Below are 19,112 nucleotides of genomic sequence, written 5' to 3' on the forward strand. Positions count from 1 at the left end.
TGACATGGCGCCATCCCCGCTCAAAGCATTGGCATCAGCTAGACATGATCCTGATCCGACAAGCCAGCCTCAAGTTTGTGCTCGTTACTCGTAGTTACCACAGCGCAGACTGCGACACCGACCATTCACTTGTCTGTTGCAAGATCAGGCTACAACCAAAAATGTTTCACAACTCCAAACAGAAAGGCAAGCCCCGCATTGATTCCACCAGCATGCATCTTCCAGAGAAAGTAGAAGAGTTTGCCAAGTCTCTCAACAACATCCTATCTGAAGAACACCAGCACTACTCTGCCTCTGAGAAATGGGGCCACCTCAGGGAGGCCATTCAGAAAACAGCCCTTGCGACTTTTGGGAGGAAGATCTTCAAAAACAACGACTGGTTTGTTGCCAAGTCCAGTGAGATGACCCCCGTCATTGAAGCAAAGCGAGCTGCCCTCGCTGAATACAAACGCTCCCCAAATGAGAAGTCCCTGCAAGCACTGAGAACTACAAGAAGCAAAGTGCAACAGACTGCAAGACATTGTGCCAATGAATACTGGCAACAACTCAGTGAATCCATCCAGTCTGCAGCTACCTCAGGTAACATCAGGGGGATGTACGAGGGCATCAAGACTGCTCTGGGTCCAACACAGAGCAAAACAGCCACCCTAAAGACCACCAGTGGGGAATATATCACTGACAAGGGCAAGCAGATGGACAGATGGGTAGAGCACTATTCAGAACTCTATTCCAGAGAGAACACTGTCGTCGCCTCAGCCCTTGATGCCATTGAACAGCTGCCCATCATTGAGGAATTAGATGCTGAACCAACACTTGCTGAACTTCACAAAGCGATCGACAGCTTAGCAACTGGCAAAGCACCTGGTACTGATGGCATCCCCCCAGACCTCATCAAGCACTGTAAAGACACCCTCCTGCAGCCTTTGCATGATGTCCTCTGCCAGTGCTGGAAAGAGGGAGCCGTGCCGCAAGACATGAGAGATGCCAAGATTGTCACCCTTTACAAAAATAAGGGTGACAGGAGCGACTGTAACAATTACAGGGGCATCTCCCTCCTGAATATCGTAGGGAAACTCTATGCCCGTGTTGTGCTTGTCCGCCTTCAAAAACTTGCTGAGCGCATTTACCCGGAATCTCAATGCGGCTTTCGCGCCAAGCGCTCTACAGTGGACATGATATTCTCCCTACGCCAACTTCAGGAGAAATGCAGGGAACAACAGAAGCCCCTGTACATATCCTTCATTGACCTGACCAAGGCTTTCGACCTGGTTAGCAGAGAAGGGCTCTTCAGCATCCTACCCAAGATCGGATGCCCTCCAAAGCTCCATAGCCTCATTAGATCTTTTCATGACGACATGAAGGCAACCATCCAGTATGAGGGTAGCATATCCAACCCATTTGACATTAAGAGCGGAGTCAAGCAAGGTTGCGTCCTTGCTCCTACCCTTTTCGGCATCTTCTTTGCCCTGCTCATCAATCATGCTTTTGGGACTGCAACAGAAGGGGTATATCTACGTACCAGATCTGACGGCCGACTTTTCAACCTAGCCCGTCTTAAAGCAAGGACCAAAGTCCGTGAGACAATCATTCGGGACATGCTTTTTGCTGATGATGCCGCCATCGTTTCACACACTGAACAAGAACTCCAGTGCCTTATGGACAGATTCTCCCAGGCCTGCAAAGACTTCGGGCTTACCATCAGCCTAAAAAAGACCAATGTGCTGAGTCAGGAAGTGGACACTCCACCAGCCATCACAATCGATGAGTACCAACTCAAAGTCGTACACCAATTTACATACCTGGGATCCACCATCAGTGACAATCTGTCCCTCGACGGTGAGATCAACAAACGTATTAGCAAAGCTGCCACAACCCTAGGGCGCCTCACGACCCGCGTCTGGGAGAACCGGAAGCTGACAACTCCTACCAAGATGGCAGTGTACAACGCCTGCATCGTCAGCACTCTTCTCTACGGCAGCGAAACATGGACAACATACTCCAAACAGGAGCGCAAACTGAACACCTTCCACATGCGCTGCCTTCGCCGCATCCTCGGCATCCATTGGAGTGACAAGGTGACGAATGCCCAGGTCCTCGAACGCGCTGGTCTTCCTACCATGTTCACGCTGCTCAGACAACGCAGGCTGCGTTGGCTCGGCCACGTGTGCCGTATGGAGGATGGACGTATCCCAAAGGACATCCTGTATGGCGAACTTGGCTCTGGCAAGAGATCTGTTGGCCGGCCAAAACTGCGCTTCAAAGATGTCTGCAAGCGGGACATGAAAGCCCTGGACATAAACACTGAACACTGGGAAGATGCAGCAGCTGACCGCAGCAAATGGCGCAGTGTCCTTCACAAACAGCTGAAGACTGGCGAGGAAAAGATCCATGCCACAGCCAATGAAAAAAGAACCAAGCGGAAGACACGCACTCCTGCAGTTGCGCCTTCCAGCTACATCTGCAGTAAATGCGGCCGTGTTTGCCTCTCCCACATCGGACTCATCAGCCACAGCAGGCGTTGTCGCTGAGTTTAAACTTGACCTCTGGACTGGCGCAGTTTCCATAGTCGTTACGACTGACGGAGGCCTGATGATGATATATATATATATATATATATATATATATATATATATATATATATATATATATATGTATTTATATGTATATACTTTATAAATATATACACTATGTATATTAATAAATTATATATATATATGTATATGTATATTTACAGTGAGTGTTACATGGTGTATATTTACAGTGTGTTGGATTGTGTATATTTACACAGTGTGTTACATTGTGAATATTAACACAGTGTGTTACATTGTGAATATTTACACAGTATGTTACATTGTGTATATTTACACAGTATGTTACATTGTGTATAATTATACAGTGTGTTACATTGTGAATATTAACACAGTGTGTTACATTGTGTATATGTACAGTGTGTTACATTGTGTATATTTACACAGTATGTTACATTGTGTATATTTACACAGTATGTTACATTGTGTATAATTATACAGTGTGTTACATTGTGAATATTAACACAGTGTGTTACATTGTGTATATGTACAGTGTGTTACATTGTGTATATTTACACAGCATGTTACATTGTGTATATTTATACAGTGTGTTACATTGTGTATATTTATACAGTGTGTTACATTGTGTATATTTACAGTGTGTTACATGGTGTATATTTACAGTGTGTTACATGGTGTATATTTACAATATGTTACATCGTGTATATTTACAGTATGTTACATAGTGTATATTTACAGTGTGTTGCATTTTGTATATTTACAGTGTGTTACATAGTGTATATTAACAGTGTGTTACATTGTGTATATGTACACAGTGTGTTACATTGTGTATATTTAGAGTGTGTTACATTGTGTATATTTACATAGTGTGTTGCATTGTGTATATGTACAGTGTATTACAGTGTGTATATTTACAGTGTGTTACATTGTGTATATTTACACAGTGTGTATATGTCAGTGTGTGTTACATGGTGTATATTTATACAGTGTGTTACGTTGTGTATATTTACACAGTGTGTTGCATTGTGTATGTCTGTGTGTGTTACATGGTGTATATTTACAGTGTGTTACATGGTGTGTATTTACAGTGTGTTACTTTATGTATGATTAAAGTGTGTTACATGGTGAATATTTACAGTGTGTTACATGGTGTATATTTACAGTGTGTTACTTTATGTATGATTAAAGTGTTACATGGTGTATATTTACAGTGTTACATTGTGTATATGTACAGTGTGTTACATTGTGTATATGTACAGTGTGTTACATTGTGTATGTCGGTGTGTGTTACATGGTGTATATGTAGAGTGTGTTACATTGTGTATATGTACAGTGTGTGTTTGCGCTGGGTGTTTTGATGGCAAGCACATCTCGCTGCGGACGAGTTGTCACTTTAGCACGTTGGGACTCACTCCTTGTGGGAGCATGAAAGGAGGAAGCTGAGCGTCGGCGTGACTTTGCTTGAAGGTGTCAGGGAGGCAGGTTTAAGAGCGGGGTCACATGGCAGGGGCACTTCTCATGGCACGTGGTGGCAGGAGGGCATGAGAGGACAACCACCACAACTAGTTCAACTCCTTCATTGATAACATTACACTAATCCCTTCTTTATCCATTCTTATATTACCTTTACGTTTTTAAAAACACAATTTTCCCTTTTGAACGATTTTTTCTCCATTTTTTTAGCTTCAAACTACTTCATTTTATCAGCTAGCTATTTGTGTCCGTAACAGTATGATTATTTATCTTTCTGTTTGTTTTTTGGTGTTTTTTTTTGTCTATGTATTTTACAATCACAGGTGCGCAATTTGTATTATTGCTATTTTTTTTGGTTTTTTCGTTGTTTGACTTTTGTAGCTGTATGTAGAAGTAGCGCCTCTGAGGTGGCAGCTGGTTGCATCAGCTCTGTGCTCCTTTAACGTGTTCCATGTCCTTTCATCTTTAACGTCTCCCGCTCCTTTCCTACCAAGATGGCCGCCATGCTACAGGTGCACTCTCGGCGTTGTTGTACGATGTTGTATTGGCATTGTAATTATACACAACTTGCAACATACTTTTTATATGTTACTTTTTAAATTGTGTCAACAACATCTTTCTATTTAGTTTATTAGTATTTATTAAAAATGTAATATTGTATTTCTTTGATATATGAATTATTGCTTTTTGTATTATTTGATTTGTTTTAGTAGTTTATTTCTTTTTATTGTAGTGTTATTTTACTAAATACAGTAAATTGAATATTTGATTATAGACAATCACAATTATTTAAATGTACTATTTTGCATTAGGACCAATTTAATCATTTAAATTATTATTACTGTAAAATAGTGTTTTAATGTTATTGATTATTTAATTTCTACAAACATGTTTTAAAAACATTCTGCTGACAACCAACATTTTTTTTCCTGCTCCAAGTGAATGTATTGTAACAGCAAGCTATGCATTCTATTATGATTTGTTTTTCATTATTTGTAAACTTTTTATTTTGTATCAGTTTTATATTTATATAACACATGTGAAGTATTTTTTATATATTTATGTGCAAATCATGTCAATATTTATTGTTTATTTGTATTTATGTCAACACTTTTGCCATTGTATATAGATATTTTATGTATTGTTAATCATTAAACACTCGTTACTGTATTGCCTTAATATACTAAATATTGCTTTTTGTATTCATTTTCTTCATGTTTATTATTTGTCATTGTAATGTTATTTTACTACATAGAGTCAAATAAATATTTAAATATAGACAATCACAAATATAATTACCGGTATCTCAAATTACAATTTTACAGTAATACCAATTTAAATATTGGTATTGCTGTAAAATAGTAATATAAAAAAATAGTAATTTTGCATTCAGTATAGTGTTTTTATATAGTATTGTGCTGATCATGTCAATGTTCTTATGGACTATTATTTATTAAACATTAATTATTGTATTGCTTATTGTATAAATTATTGTATTTTGTATTTATTTTCTCTATTTTTATTGTTTACTCTTTCAATGTCATTGTGCAATGTTGTTTTACTCTATAGTCAATTGAATGTATATTTATAGACTATCACAAACATAACTACAAAATTACTATTTCACAGTAATACCAATAATTCGAACATATTTAATTTCTGTACATAATTGATTTGAAAAACATTCCGTTTGACAACACAACTTATACTTATGTTTCAAGCCTTCCAGCTAGTAGACATGATTATTATTATTTGTTTGTCATTATTTGTACACTGTTTGTTTTGTATCAGCATTGAAGTCATATTGTTTACATACTGAATGTATTATTGTGCAAACTATGTCAGCATTTAATTATATCATTATATAAAAACATTTTATTTATCATTATGTCTTCAAAAAATAAGTATCTTGTATGGATTATTGATTGTTGTATTTATTTTCTATATCTTTATAGTCATTTACTATCTTATCAATTAGAAAGGTAAAAGCGACCAATCAAGAAAGGAAGCTGGAAGCACAGATCCCGCCCCTTCCCTCCAACAACCAATCATCTGCCGGCTCCTTCGCGAGTTTGCGCTGATGTTCTTCCTGACAGTTTCAGCTGCTGCGCCTGCGAGAAGCTTTGACATTCCGCCATAAAAAGTTACAAAAAGGCAAAGTGACGACAGAAAGGACGTTTACAAACAACATGTCGGCATGATAAATTCTTCAGCGCACGCAAGCGCGGGTTATTGTTTGACACTTTGAAAAGTGCGACGCAGACTTTTCCCAGCCTGAAATAAGCACCTGAAGGCGTCACACCAAGATGGCTGCCAAGAGCGCAGACTTTCCTAGAAGGCCTTTTTGATATCATCATCGCGCCTTAAATCACGTCTTCATGTCACCTTCAAGTCGCGTCTGGGACGGAGGAGGAGGAGGAGGAGGGGGCGTCCTCGCCCGCAATGTGTCACATTCTTACAGCTTCCCGAAAGAACCGTGAGATTCTGCCATTGTGTGACACTATTTTTATACACAACTGCTGCTAAAGGTACAGTTACACACACACTCACACACACACACACACACTCTCTCACACACTCACACACACACACACAACTTTATATGTTGCTACTTCTGGCCAAAAGTGCTTACCACATCCATCACACTGATTGGCTGCCACAATATTCATGCCCCGCCCCCATGATGCTTGTCAACAAACACACACACTGATTGATTGATTGATTGAAACTTTTATTAGTAGATTGCACAGTACAGTACATATTCCGTACAATTGACCACTAAATGGTAACACCCCAATACGTTTTATATACATCGAATTATTTACATTATGTACAATATTTACGATCCGGAGGGTGTCCAAAGTGCAGCCCGGGGGCCATTTGCGGCCCCGCAGCTAATTGTTTACCGGCCCGCCACACATTCTGGAAATACTATTGTAAAAAATAAAAAAGAACATTAAAAAAAGTGGAATGAGGTGAAATCTAAGGAGAAAAAGTTGCAATGTTGACACAAAAGCTGCCGTGCAGGCTGTTTTTTTTCTTCGTTTGTCTTCATTTTTCTTTTTTTGCCATTGCTAAAAAAAAAAGACAAAAAATCCATGTTATAAGGAATTATTTTCAGGGCTCCAATTACTTCAAATATTTCACTTTTAAAATGTTTTATGTGGTAAATATTGCATATGTTGTGTAGTAGCCGTATAAAAACGTCAAAGTTTTCTTTGACAAAAGCGCATAAAAACAAATGAAATAATAGTTCCTGCATAAAATGGACAGATATATCTGAAGTTGATCTCGTAACTTAAAGGCCTACTGAAAGCCACTACTACCGACCACGCAGTCTGATAGTTTATACATCAATGATGAAATCTTAAAGGCCTACTGAAAGCCACTACTAGCGACCACGCAGTCTGATAGTTTATATATCAATGATGAAATCTTAACATTGCAACACATGCCAATACGGCCGGGTTAACTTATAAAGTGACATTTTAAATTTCCCGCTAAACTTCCGCTTGAAAACGTCTATGTATGATGACGTATGCGCGTGACGAAGTCCGAGTAACCCCGTAGAATCCTATACAAAAAGCTCTGTTTTCATTTCATAATTCCACAGTATTCTGGACATCTTTTGCAATTTGTTTAATGAACAATGAAGGCTGCAAAGAAGACAGTTGTAGGTGGGATCGGTGTATTAGCAGCGGACTACAGCAACACAACCAGGAGGACTTTGTTGGAGCGCTAGCCGCGCTAGCCGCCGACCTCACCTTGACTTCCTACGTCTCCGGGCCGCCAAACGCATCGGGTGAAGTCCTTCGTCCTTCTGCCGATCGCTGGAACGCAGGTGAGCACGGGTGTTGATGAGCAAATGAGGGCTGGCTGGCGTAGGTGGAGAGCTAATGTTTTTAGCATAGCTCTGTGCAGTCCTGTTGCTAAGTTAGCTTCAATGGCGTCGTTAGCACAGCATTGTTAACCTTCGCCAGCCTGGAAAGCATTAACCGTGTATTTACATGTCCACGGTTTAATAGTATTGTTGATTTTCTATCTATACTTCCAGTCAGGGGTTTATTTTTTTGTTTCTATATGCAGTTAAAGCAAGATGCTATCACGTTAGCTCGTAGCTAAAGCATTTCGCCGATGTATTGTCGTGGAGATAAAAGGCACTGAATGTCCATTTCGCGTTCTCGACTCTCATTTTCAAGAGGATATAGTATCCCAGGTGGTTTAAAATACAAATCTGTGATCTACAATAGAAAAAGGAGAGAGTGTGGAATCCAATGAGCCAGCTTGTACCTAAGTTACGGTCAGAGTGAAAAAAGATACGTCCATCGCTGCCTCTCAAGTCCTTCACTGTAACGTTCCTCATCCACGAATCTTTCATCCTCGCTCAAATTAATGGGGTAATCGTCACTTTCTCGGTCCGAATCTCTCTCGCTCCATTGTAACCAACGGGGAATTGTGAGGAATACTAGCTCCTGTGACGTCACGCTACTTCCGCTACAGGCAAGGCTTTTTTTTTATCAGCGAGTAAAAGTTGCGAACTTTATCGTCGATTTTCTCTACTAAATCCTTTCAGCAAAAATATGACAATATCGCGAAATGATCAAGTATGACACATAGAATGGATCTGCTATTCCCGTTTAAATAAAAAAAAATCATTTCAGTAGGCCTTTAAGTGATGAGAGTAAAAGAAAAACCTAATAAAAATGTATCACTTTATGAGTGGGGCACCTTTTGGATCCCAAATATATTTAGTGATTTTTTATTTATCTTTTCACTGTGATTACTCAAAAATATGAAAGAATTAAAATCAATGGTGTCCTGCATTATTGATCTTTTAGGGCTCTAATTACTAAATACTGCATATTTCAGTTTTACTATAAAAAAACTAAGTTGTTTTTGACAGAAAAGCCATAAAACATTTTTTTAAATTTTTATTACTTTATATCAACTTGTAGTTGATATAGAGATTTACTGTAAGCGTTAAATAATTTAAAAAAAATAATAATCTGACTTATTTTTAACATTTTAATGACTGAGACCCTTTATGGTCCCCGGGACCCCTAAAGGTAAAATAAATTTAAAAAATGCATATATTTTGTTATGGTTTGAAAATGAAAAATATCAAAATGGCCCCCACATGCTTTAATTTTTCCGTGTGCGGCCCTCAGTGGAAAAAGTTTGGACACCCCTGGTTGAGTTGATATCAGCACTTCAGTCATCAACAATTGCATCACCAGAGAAATGGACATTGAAACCGTGTAGGTGTGACTTGGTAGGATATGTACAGCCAGCAGAGAACATAGTGGGTTCAGAAAGCAAAAGAACAAGTATATACATTTGATTATTTACATTTGGTTATTTACAATCCGGGGAGGTGGGATGCGGAGGGGAGAACGTGTTAGTCAAGGGTTGAAGTTGACATTCTTGTATTTAATGCCTTCTTGAGACCTCCGAAAAATGCCTACCTCTTTAGGACCAGCCTTTCTAGATATATAAAGATTTTTATTTACAACATTAATAATATATACATACTATGCAAATATAAAAAAGGTAAGCTTTTAGTTAATTTGTTTATAATTGGTTTTTAATCTTCATTATTTACTTCAAGTTATGACAGTATGTCTATATATATATATATATATATATATATATATATATATATATATATATATATATATATATATATATATATATATATATATATATATATATATATATATATGCCGTATTTCCTTGAATTGCCGCCCATATATATATATATATATATATATATATATATATATATACACACACACACCGTATTTCCTTGAATTGCCGCCGAGAATATAGTATTCGCCTGCCTAGAATTACAGCCGGGTCAAACTCGTTTAGCAAAATAATTAGCGCATGCTTGGCACTATGAGTCATTAAATGACTCCCGCCTCCTGGTGGTAGAGGGCGCTAGTGATCCTTCTTGCGACTACCAGTACTGCAGGAGACCGGTACTGCAGAAGAAGACAACAAGCAGCAAGCATGAGCAGATCGTTTGCTTGCACTTTTACCATGGAGGATTACATATCTAAAATAAAACAGTTTTCTAAACTGGAATCTCAATTGAAGCAGGAGGTAATAATTAAAGGAATATCTCCAGAGACTTTTACAACTGAAGAAAGATAAGAAAGACTGCCTTTGATCAGAAGCAGTTGCACATGGACTCATTTACAAGTAAAGGTAAGATCATAATAACGTTTTTTTTTAATTAAATGTTCTTTTCATGATAAGGTAAGCGCCGGAGTGAGAAGAGGTTTTAAAATAATTAGCGCATGCTTGCCCATTCCGCATGGTTTTGGTAACCGCAGGAGTGAGAAGAGGTTTTAAATTAATTAGCGCCCCTGCGGCTATTCAAGGAAATATGATATATATATATGTATACATATATATATATTTATTTTTAATTGATTTTGGCCAAAGTGAGCGCATTTAAATTTCTTACAAACACTTGTTATTACATATGTTGGCCAGAGGGGGAGCACTTCAAATTTTTACATACACTTGTTATTTCATATGTTGACCAGAGGGGGAGCACTTTTAAAACCGACACACAGTCAATTTGAAAAATCCCTCCTTTTTGGGACCACCCTCATTTTGATAAATAATGGTTTTCTGTATTGGGACCATGACTTATGTCCTAACTTGTTCACACCTCCTCATATGGAAGGTACTTTTCCTTGTTGATGTCTCAAGAAGGGTAGAAATACCCTTTCTAGATACATAAAGATGTGTATTTACAACATTAATAATATATACATTCTATGCAAATATAACAAAGTTAAACTTTTAGTTAATTATTTGTTTGTAATTGGTTTTTAATCTTCAATATTTACTTCGTTATTATAGTATGTCTCTATAAACATATTTATTTATTTATATAAAAAAATATATTTTTGGCCAAAGGGGGCACATTTCGATTTCTTACATGTGTTGGCCACAGGGGGAGCACTTCAAATGTTTACGCACACTTGTTATTTCATATGTTGACCAGAGGGTGAGCACTTTTAAAAGCGACACACAGTCAATTTGAAAAATCCCTCCTTTTTGGGACCACCCTCATTTTGATAGATGTCACCACTAGGGGGTGCAAATGAGACATTCTCTACTAGATGCAATGTTATTGGGACCATGATTTATGTCCTCACATTACAATATGTCTCTATATACATATTTATTTCATTTTTGTAAATACATTTTGGCCAAAGGGCGCATTTCAATTTCTTACACACACTTGTTATTACGTATGTTGGCCAGAGGGGGGAGCACTTCACATTTTTACACACACTTGTTATTTCATATGTTGACCAGAGGTGGAGCACTTTTAAAACCAACAGTCAATTTGAAAAATCCTTCCTTTTTGGGACCACCCTCATTTTAATAGATTTCACCACCAGGGGGTGCAAATGAGACATTCTCTATCAGATGCAATGGTTTTCTGTATTGGGACCATCATTTATGTCCTAACTTGTTCACACCTCCTCATATGGAAGGTACTTTTCCTTGTTGGTGTCTCAAGAAGGGTAGAAATACAACAACACACACACACACACACACAACTTGCACTTCCTATGTTGCTACTTCTGGCCAAAAGTGCTTCCCGCATCCATCACACTGATTGGCCGCCACAACATTCATGCCCCGCCCCCCATGATGCTTGTCAACAAACACACACACATTCTTGTATTTGTTACCTTCTTGAGACCTCCGAAAAATGCATACCTCTTTAGGACCAGCCTTTCTAGATATATAAAGATTTGTTTTTACAACATTAATAATATATACATTCTATGCAAATATAAAAAAGGTAAACTTTTAGTTAATTATTTGTTTGTAATTGGTTTTTAATCGTCATTATTTACTTCAAGTTATGACAGTATGTCTATATATACATATTTAATTATTTATTTTTAATAAATTTTGGCCAAAGGGCGCATTTTAATTTCTTACACAGACTTGTTATTACATATGTTGGCCAGAAGGGGGAGCACTTCACATTTTTATACACACTTGTTATTTCATATGTTGACCAGAGGGGGAGCACTTTTAAAACCGACAGTCAATTTGAAAAATCCCTCCTTTTTGGGACCACCCTCATTTTGATAGATTTCACCACCAGGGGGTGCAAATGAGACATTCTCTACTAGATGCAATGTTATTGGGACCATGATTTATGTCATCACTTGTTCACACCTCCTCATATGGAAGGTACCACTCTGCCAAAATGCGCTAGCCTGATGCTAATTTCCATTGGATTTGCCATAGACAGGCTACTATTAGCATTAGCGGTTTTACGTTCCGATTTCGACACCTCTAAATTCGGTAACGACAACAACAACTGAGATGAATGTTCCAATCAAACAACTGGCGTGTAATAAGTACGATACTTACAGTATACTCACTTTGTAGGGCGCAACGCGACACGTTCAGCTTTGTGGAAAAAGCTACTTCCGAGTTAGGCAACATTAGTACGGCCATTTATTGTCTTGGAAGTGCAACTGCATGGCAAGTGAGGTTTAAAGGTGATAATAAACAACACCGTTGTCATCAGTTTGAATGTGACATTAAAAATAGGGATGTCCGATAATGGCTTTTTGCCGATATTCCGGTATTGTCCAACTCTTTAATTACCGATACCGATATCAACCGATATATGCAGTCGTGGAATTAACACATTATTATGCCTAATTTGGACAACCAGGTATGGTGAAGATAAGGTACTTTTTTAAAAAATTAGTAAAATAAGATAAATAAATTAAAAACATTTTCTTGAATAAAATAGAAAGTACAACAATATAAAAACAGTTACATAGAAACTAGTAAGGAATGAAAATGAGTCAAATGAAGTGTTAAAGGTTAGTACTATTAGTGGAGCAGCAGCACGCACAATCATGTGTGCTTACGGACTGTATCCCTTGCAGACTGTATTGATATATATTGATATATAATGTAGGAACCACAATATTAATAACAGAAAGAAACAACCCTTTTGTCTGAATGAGTGTAAATGGGGGAGGGAGGTTTTTTGGGTTGGTGCACTAATTGTAAGTGTATCTTGTGTTTTTTATGTTGATTTAATAATAAAAAAAAAAAAACGATACCGATAATAAAAAAAAACGATACAGATAATTTCCGATATTACATTTTAACGCATATATCGGCCGATAATATCGGCAGGCCGATATTATCGGACATCTCTAATTAAAAAAGAACATTTTATAATCAAACAATTAACATTTATTTCTGTATATATTTAAAAGATAACCAATATAGTAAATAAATAGATGATTTGCGGGGTTTCACCTAGATAGGTTGTGTGGCTAGTCAATAATACATCATATACTGTATATGACTTGATCATTTTGACTTGCAATGATGCATACCGTATTTCCTTGAATAGCCGCAGGGGCGCTAATTAATTTAAAACCTCTTCTCACTCCTGCGTTTACCAAAAGCATGCGGGTTAGGCAAGCATGCGTTAATTATTTTAAAACCCTCTTCTCACTCCGGCGCTTACCTTATCATGAAAAGCACATTTAATTTTAAAAAAAACGTTATTATGGTCTTACCTTTAGGTATAAATGAGTCCATGCGCAGCTCCTGTAGAAGTCTTCCTTATCTTTCTTCAGTTTTAAAAGTCTCTCTGTCTCGATGGAGATCTTCCTTTTAAGTATTACCTCCTGCTTCGATTGAATTTTTTAAAAGGCTAAACAAATGTTTGATGTAAATAAAAAAAATTTTTTTTGGGGGGGAAAATTGTGACTGGATTTAGAACGGGCCCGATTAATAATGGCGATTCAGGTGTGCATGTTTTTTTTTTTCTGTGCATGGCGAGTGGTGGACAAAGTGGCCCCGCGTGTCCCTCGGTGTCCCCTAGCTGTCATTCACCAAGTGGCCCCTTTACACATCTTATTTCCAGCTCGTCGGACCCCTCTGCAGTTGTTGCCCTCTCACCCCGCCCACCCCCCACTTGTGGCGCCTGCAGCCAATGGGGGCCGTGCGCGCGGCCAGCACGCACCAATGAGGGCCCTTTTCACGCGTATAAAAGTTTGGAGAAGAGTTTGCCAACTTGCACGTCCTGTCAAGTCCTCCTGGAGGAGAGCGAGGTCCCAGAGAGAGAGAGAGAGAGATTGAAGCGAGGGGCTCGCACACTACACAAAAGTGGTGCGTCGACTTGACTACACAACGTTGTGAGTATCTTCCACCTACGTGTGTGTGTGTGTGTGTGTGTGTGTGTCGCTCACTTCTGCTGCTTTGGCCTCAGCCGGCATGGACAACGCGCACATGAAAGAGTCCCAGGATGTCCTGTCCTACTTTGGCATCACCGAGGACACGGGCCTCTCGCCCGAGCAGTTCAAGAAGAACCTGGACAAGTATGGCTACAACGGTGAGGGCGAGCGACAGAGGGAGAGAGAGAGAGAGAGATGCATGATGGAGAGCACACGCAATGAAAATAATCCCAGATTTAATACTACTAATATTGATATTTAATACACACTGTACATCTTCATACACACGATCAATATTCATATCTGATGTATACAAAAGCCAAAAGCGGTGAAGTTGTCACGTTGTGTAAATAGTAAATATAAACAGAATACAACAAATCCTTTTCAACTTATATTCAATTGAATAGACTGCAAAGACAAGATATTTCATGTTCACACTGACAAACTTTGGTATTTTTCCCAAATAATCAGAATTGAATGGCAGCAACACATTGCAAAAAAGGCATTTTTACCAGTGTGTTACATGGCCTTTCCTTTTAACAACACCCAGTAAAGGTTTGGGTACTGAGGAGACACATTTTTGAAGTGGAATTCTTTCCCATTCTTGCTTGATGTACAGCTTAAGTTGTTCAACAGTCTCCCTTCTCATATTTTAGCTGCCACACATTTTCAATGTCTGGACTACAGTCAGGCCAGTCTAGTACCCGCACTCTTTTACTTTGAAGCCACGTGGCTTGGCATTGTCTTGCTGAAATAAGCAGGGGCGTCCATGCTTGGATGGCAACATATGTTGCTCCAAAAGCTGTATGTACCTTTCAGCATTAATGGTGCCTTCACAGATGTGTAAGTTACCCATGTCTTGGCCACTAATACACCCCCATACCATCACACATGCTGACTTTTACACTTTCACCCTAGAACAATCCGGATGGTTCTTTTCCTCTTTGGTCCGGAGGACACGACGTCCACAGTTTCCAAAAACAATTTGAAATGTGGACTCGTCAGACCACAGAACATTTTTCCACTTTGCATCAGTCCATCTTAGAAGCCAGCGGCGTTTCTGGGTGTTGTTGATAAATGGCTTTGGCTTTGCATAGTAGAGTTTTAACTTGCACTTACAGATGTAGCGACCAACTGTAGTCACTGACAGTGGTTTTCTGAAGTGTTCCTGAGCCCATGTGGTGATATCCTTTGCACACTGATGTGGCTTTTTGATGCAGTACCGCCTGAGGGATCCAAGGTGTGTAATATCATGGCTTACCTGCAGTGATTTCTCCAGATTGTCTGAACCTTTTGATGATATTACGGAGCGTAGATGGTGAAATCCCTAAATTCCTTGTTGAGAAATGTTGTTCTTCAACAATTTGCTCAGGCATTTGTTGACAAAGTGGTGACCCTCGCCCCGTCCTTGTTTGTGAATGACTGAGCATTTCATGGAAGCTGCTTTTATACCCAATCATGGCACCCACCTGTTCCCAATTTGCCTGTTCTCCTGTGGGATGTTCCAAATAAGTCTTTGATGAGCATTCCTCAACTTTTTCACTCTTTTTTGCCACTTGTGCCAGCTTTTTTGAAACATGTTGCAGGAATCAAATTCGCAATGAGCTAATATTTGCAAAAAAAACATGTTTTCCATTCCAGTTAGAATGTTAAATATCTTGTCTGTGCGGTCTATTTAGTTGAATATAAGTTGAAAAGAATTTGCAAATCATTGTATTCTGTTTTTATTTACCATTTACACAACGTGACAACGTCACTGCTTTTGGGTTTTGTGTTTTAATGATTATTTGCATGCATTATGATAATTTGCATGTATTATAATGATTATTTGCATGTTGTGCGTATTATGATTATTTGCATGTATTATAATGATTATGTGCATGTTGTGTGTATTATAATGATTATTTGCATGTATTATAATGATTATTTGTATGTATTATAATGATTATTTGTATGTATTATAATGATTATTTGCATGTTGTGTGTATTATAATGATTATTTGCATGTATTATAATAATTATCTGTATGTATTATAATGATAATTTGCATGTATTATAATGATTATTTGCATGTTGTGCGTATTATGATTATTTGCATGTATTATAATGATTATGTGCATGTTGTTTGTATTATAATGATTATTTGCATGTATTATAATGATTATTTGCATGTATTATAATGATTATTTCTATGTATTATAATGATTATTTGCAAGTTGTGTGTATTATACTGATTATTTGCATGTATTATAATAATTATCTGTATGTATTATAATGATCATTTGCATGTATTATAATGATCATTTGCAAATATAATGCATGCAAATAATCATTAAAATACATGTAACTAATCATTATAATACATGCAAATGATCATTATAATACATGCAAATAATCATAATACATGCAAATAATCATTATAATACATACACATAATTATAATGATTATTTGCATGCATTATAATTATTTTCATGTATTATACTGTTTATTTGCATGCATTATAATTATTTGCATGTATTGTAATGATCATTTTCATGTATTATGATTATTTGCATGTTGTGTGTATTCTAATGATTATTTGCATGTATTATAATGATTAATTGCATGTTTTATAATGATTATTTGCATGTATTATAATGATTATTTGCATGCATTATAATTATGTGTATGTATTATAATGATTATTTGCATATATTATGATTATTTGCATGTATTATAATGATCATTTGCATGTATTATAATGATTAGTTACATGTATTTTAATGATTATTTGCATGTATTATATTTATTTGCATATATTATAATGATTATTTGCATGCATTATAATTATTTGCATGTATTATGATTATTTGCATGTATTATAATGATCATTTTCATGTATTATGATTATTTGCATGTTGTGTATATTCTAATGATTATTTGCATGTAATATGATTATTTGCATGTATTATGATTATTTGCATGTATTATGATGATGATTTGCATGTATTATAATGATTATTTGCATGCATTATAATTATGTGTATGTATTATAATGATTATTTGCATGTATTATGATTATTTGCATGTATTATAATGATTGTTTGCATGTATTATAATTATTATTTGCATGTATTATAATGATTATTTGCATTTATTATAATGATTATTTGCATGCATTATAATTATGTGTATGTATTATAATGATTATTTGCATGTATTATGATTATTTGCATGTATTATAATGATTGTTTGCATGTATTATAATTATTATTTGCATGTATTATAATGATTATTTGCATGTTGTGTGTATTCTAATGATTATTTGCATGTATTATAATGATTAATTGCATGTTTTATAATGATTATTTGCATGTATTATAATGATTATTTGCATGCATTATAATTATGTGTATGTATTATAATGATTAGTTGCATGTATTATGATTATTTGCATGTATTACAATGATCATTTGCATGTATTATAATGATTAGTTACATGTGTTTTAATGATTATTTGCATGCATTATATTTATTTGCATGTATTATAATGATTATTTTCATGCATTATAATTATTTGCATGTATTATGATTATTTGCATGTATTATAATGGTCATTTTCATGTATTATGATTATTTGCATGTTGTGTATATTCTAATGATTATTTGCATGTAATATGATTATTTGCATGTATTATAATGATTATTTGCATGTATTATGATGATGATTTGCATGTATTATGGTGATTATTTGCATGCATTATAATTATGTGTATGTATTATAATGATTATTTGCATGTATTATGATTATTTGCATGTATTATAATGATTGTTTGCATGTATTATAATTGTTATTTGCATGTATTATAATGATTATTTGCATTTATTATAATGATTATTTGCATGCATTATAATTATGTGTATGTATTATAATGATCATTTGCATGTATTATAATGATTATTTGCATGTATTATGATTATTTGCATGTTGTGTGTATTATAATGATTATTTGCATGCATTATAATTATGTGTATGTATTATAATGATTATTTGTATGTATTATAATGATAATTTGCATGTTGTGTGTATTATGATTATTTGCATGCATTATAATTATGTGTATGTATTATAATGATTATTTGCATGTATTATAATGATTATTTGCATGTTGTGTGTATTATAATGATTATTTGCATGTATTATAATGATAATTTGCATGTTGTGTGTATTATAATGATTATGATTTGTTGGTGTGAATGCCACTACAACATTGGACAGGTAACATGTCACATGACCATGTCTCTGCTCTCTCTTTCAGAGCTGCCAGCGGAGGAAGGTGAGTGTCCATCTTTACCTGCACACTTTGTCTTTTCCGCTGACAAATGAAAGCATTTTGATAGTTGTCATTTTCAAAACCACGGCAATATTGACTGCAACCATTAGGGCTCAAAAAGTGTTCAAATAAGTCAGATATCAGTTTTTGACTGTCAACGCGTCAACATCTATAGATCAACTTCAGGGCTATCTGTTGACATGAAGTTAAACATTTTTCATGTTATGTTTTATGCGCCATTTTTAGCCAAAGATAACCATTTTTATCACAAAAAACAAGATATGCAAAATTAATTAAAAATATACTATTTGATGTGGAGCTTTAAGTAAGTCAATAATTTATAACATTATTATCATTATTATTTTTTAAACGAAGAATAACATTTAAAAAAGTGAAATTACATTACACCCGCTCCTTTTATTCCACTTTTTATGTATTTTTTGTGTAGAATTATATTTTATATCTGATCTGTGCGCCGTACTGTACGTACAGTAGTGATATGCTGCATGTACATAAAAAC

The 19,112-nt window shown here is 36.1% G+C and overlaps 1 protein-coding gene across 2 annotated transcripts in view; it reads left to right on the forward strand.

Moving 5' to 3' along the window:
- LOC133642609 (sarcoplasmic/endoplasmic reticulum calcium ATPase 1-like) overlaps nt 1-19,112 on the forward strand; it is a 120,138-nt gene that overhangs the window by 13,020 nt on the left and 88,006 nt on the right. Inside the window, exons 1-4 of one of the 2 annotated variants that reach the window (XM_062036899.1) lie at nt 6,329-6,550; nt 13,969-14,239; nt 14,314-14,436; nt 18,578-18,595. In XM_062036899.1, the coding sequence (XP_061892883.1) occupies nt 14,319-14,436; nt 18,578-18,595 (136 nt within the window). In that variant the 5' untranslated portion in view covers nt 6,329-6,550; nt 13,969-14,239; nt 14,314-14,318. Of the gene's footprint in view, nt 1-6,328; nt 6,551-13,968; nt 14,240-14,313; nt 14,437-18,577; nt 18,596-19,112 lie in introns of those variants that run through there. The other variant, XM_062036900.1, reaches the window with a different exon arrangement.

This window comes from Entelurus aequoreus, linkage group LG25 (genome assembly GCF_033978785.1).
Source record: "Entelurus aequoreus isolate RoL-2023_Sb linkage group LG25, RoL_Eaeq_v1.1, whole genome shotgun sequence".
Lineage (NCBI taxonomy): Eukaryota > Metazoa > Chordata > Actinopteri > Syngnathiformes > Syngnathidae > Entelurus > Entelurus aequoreus.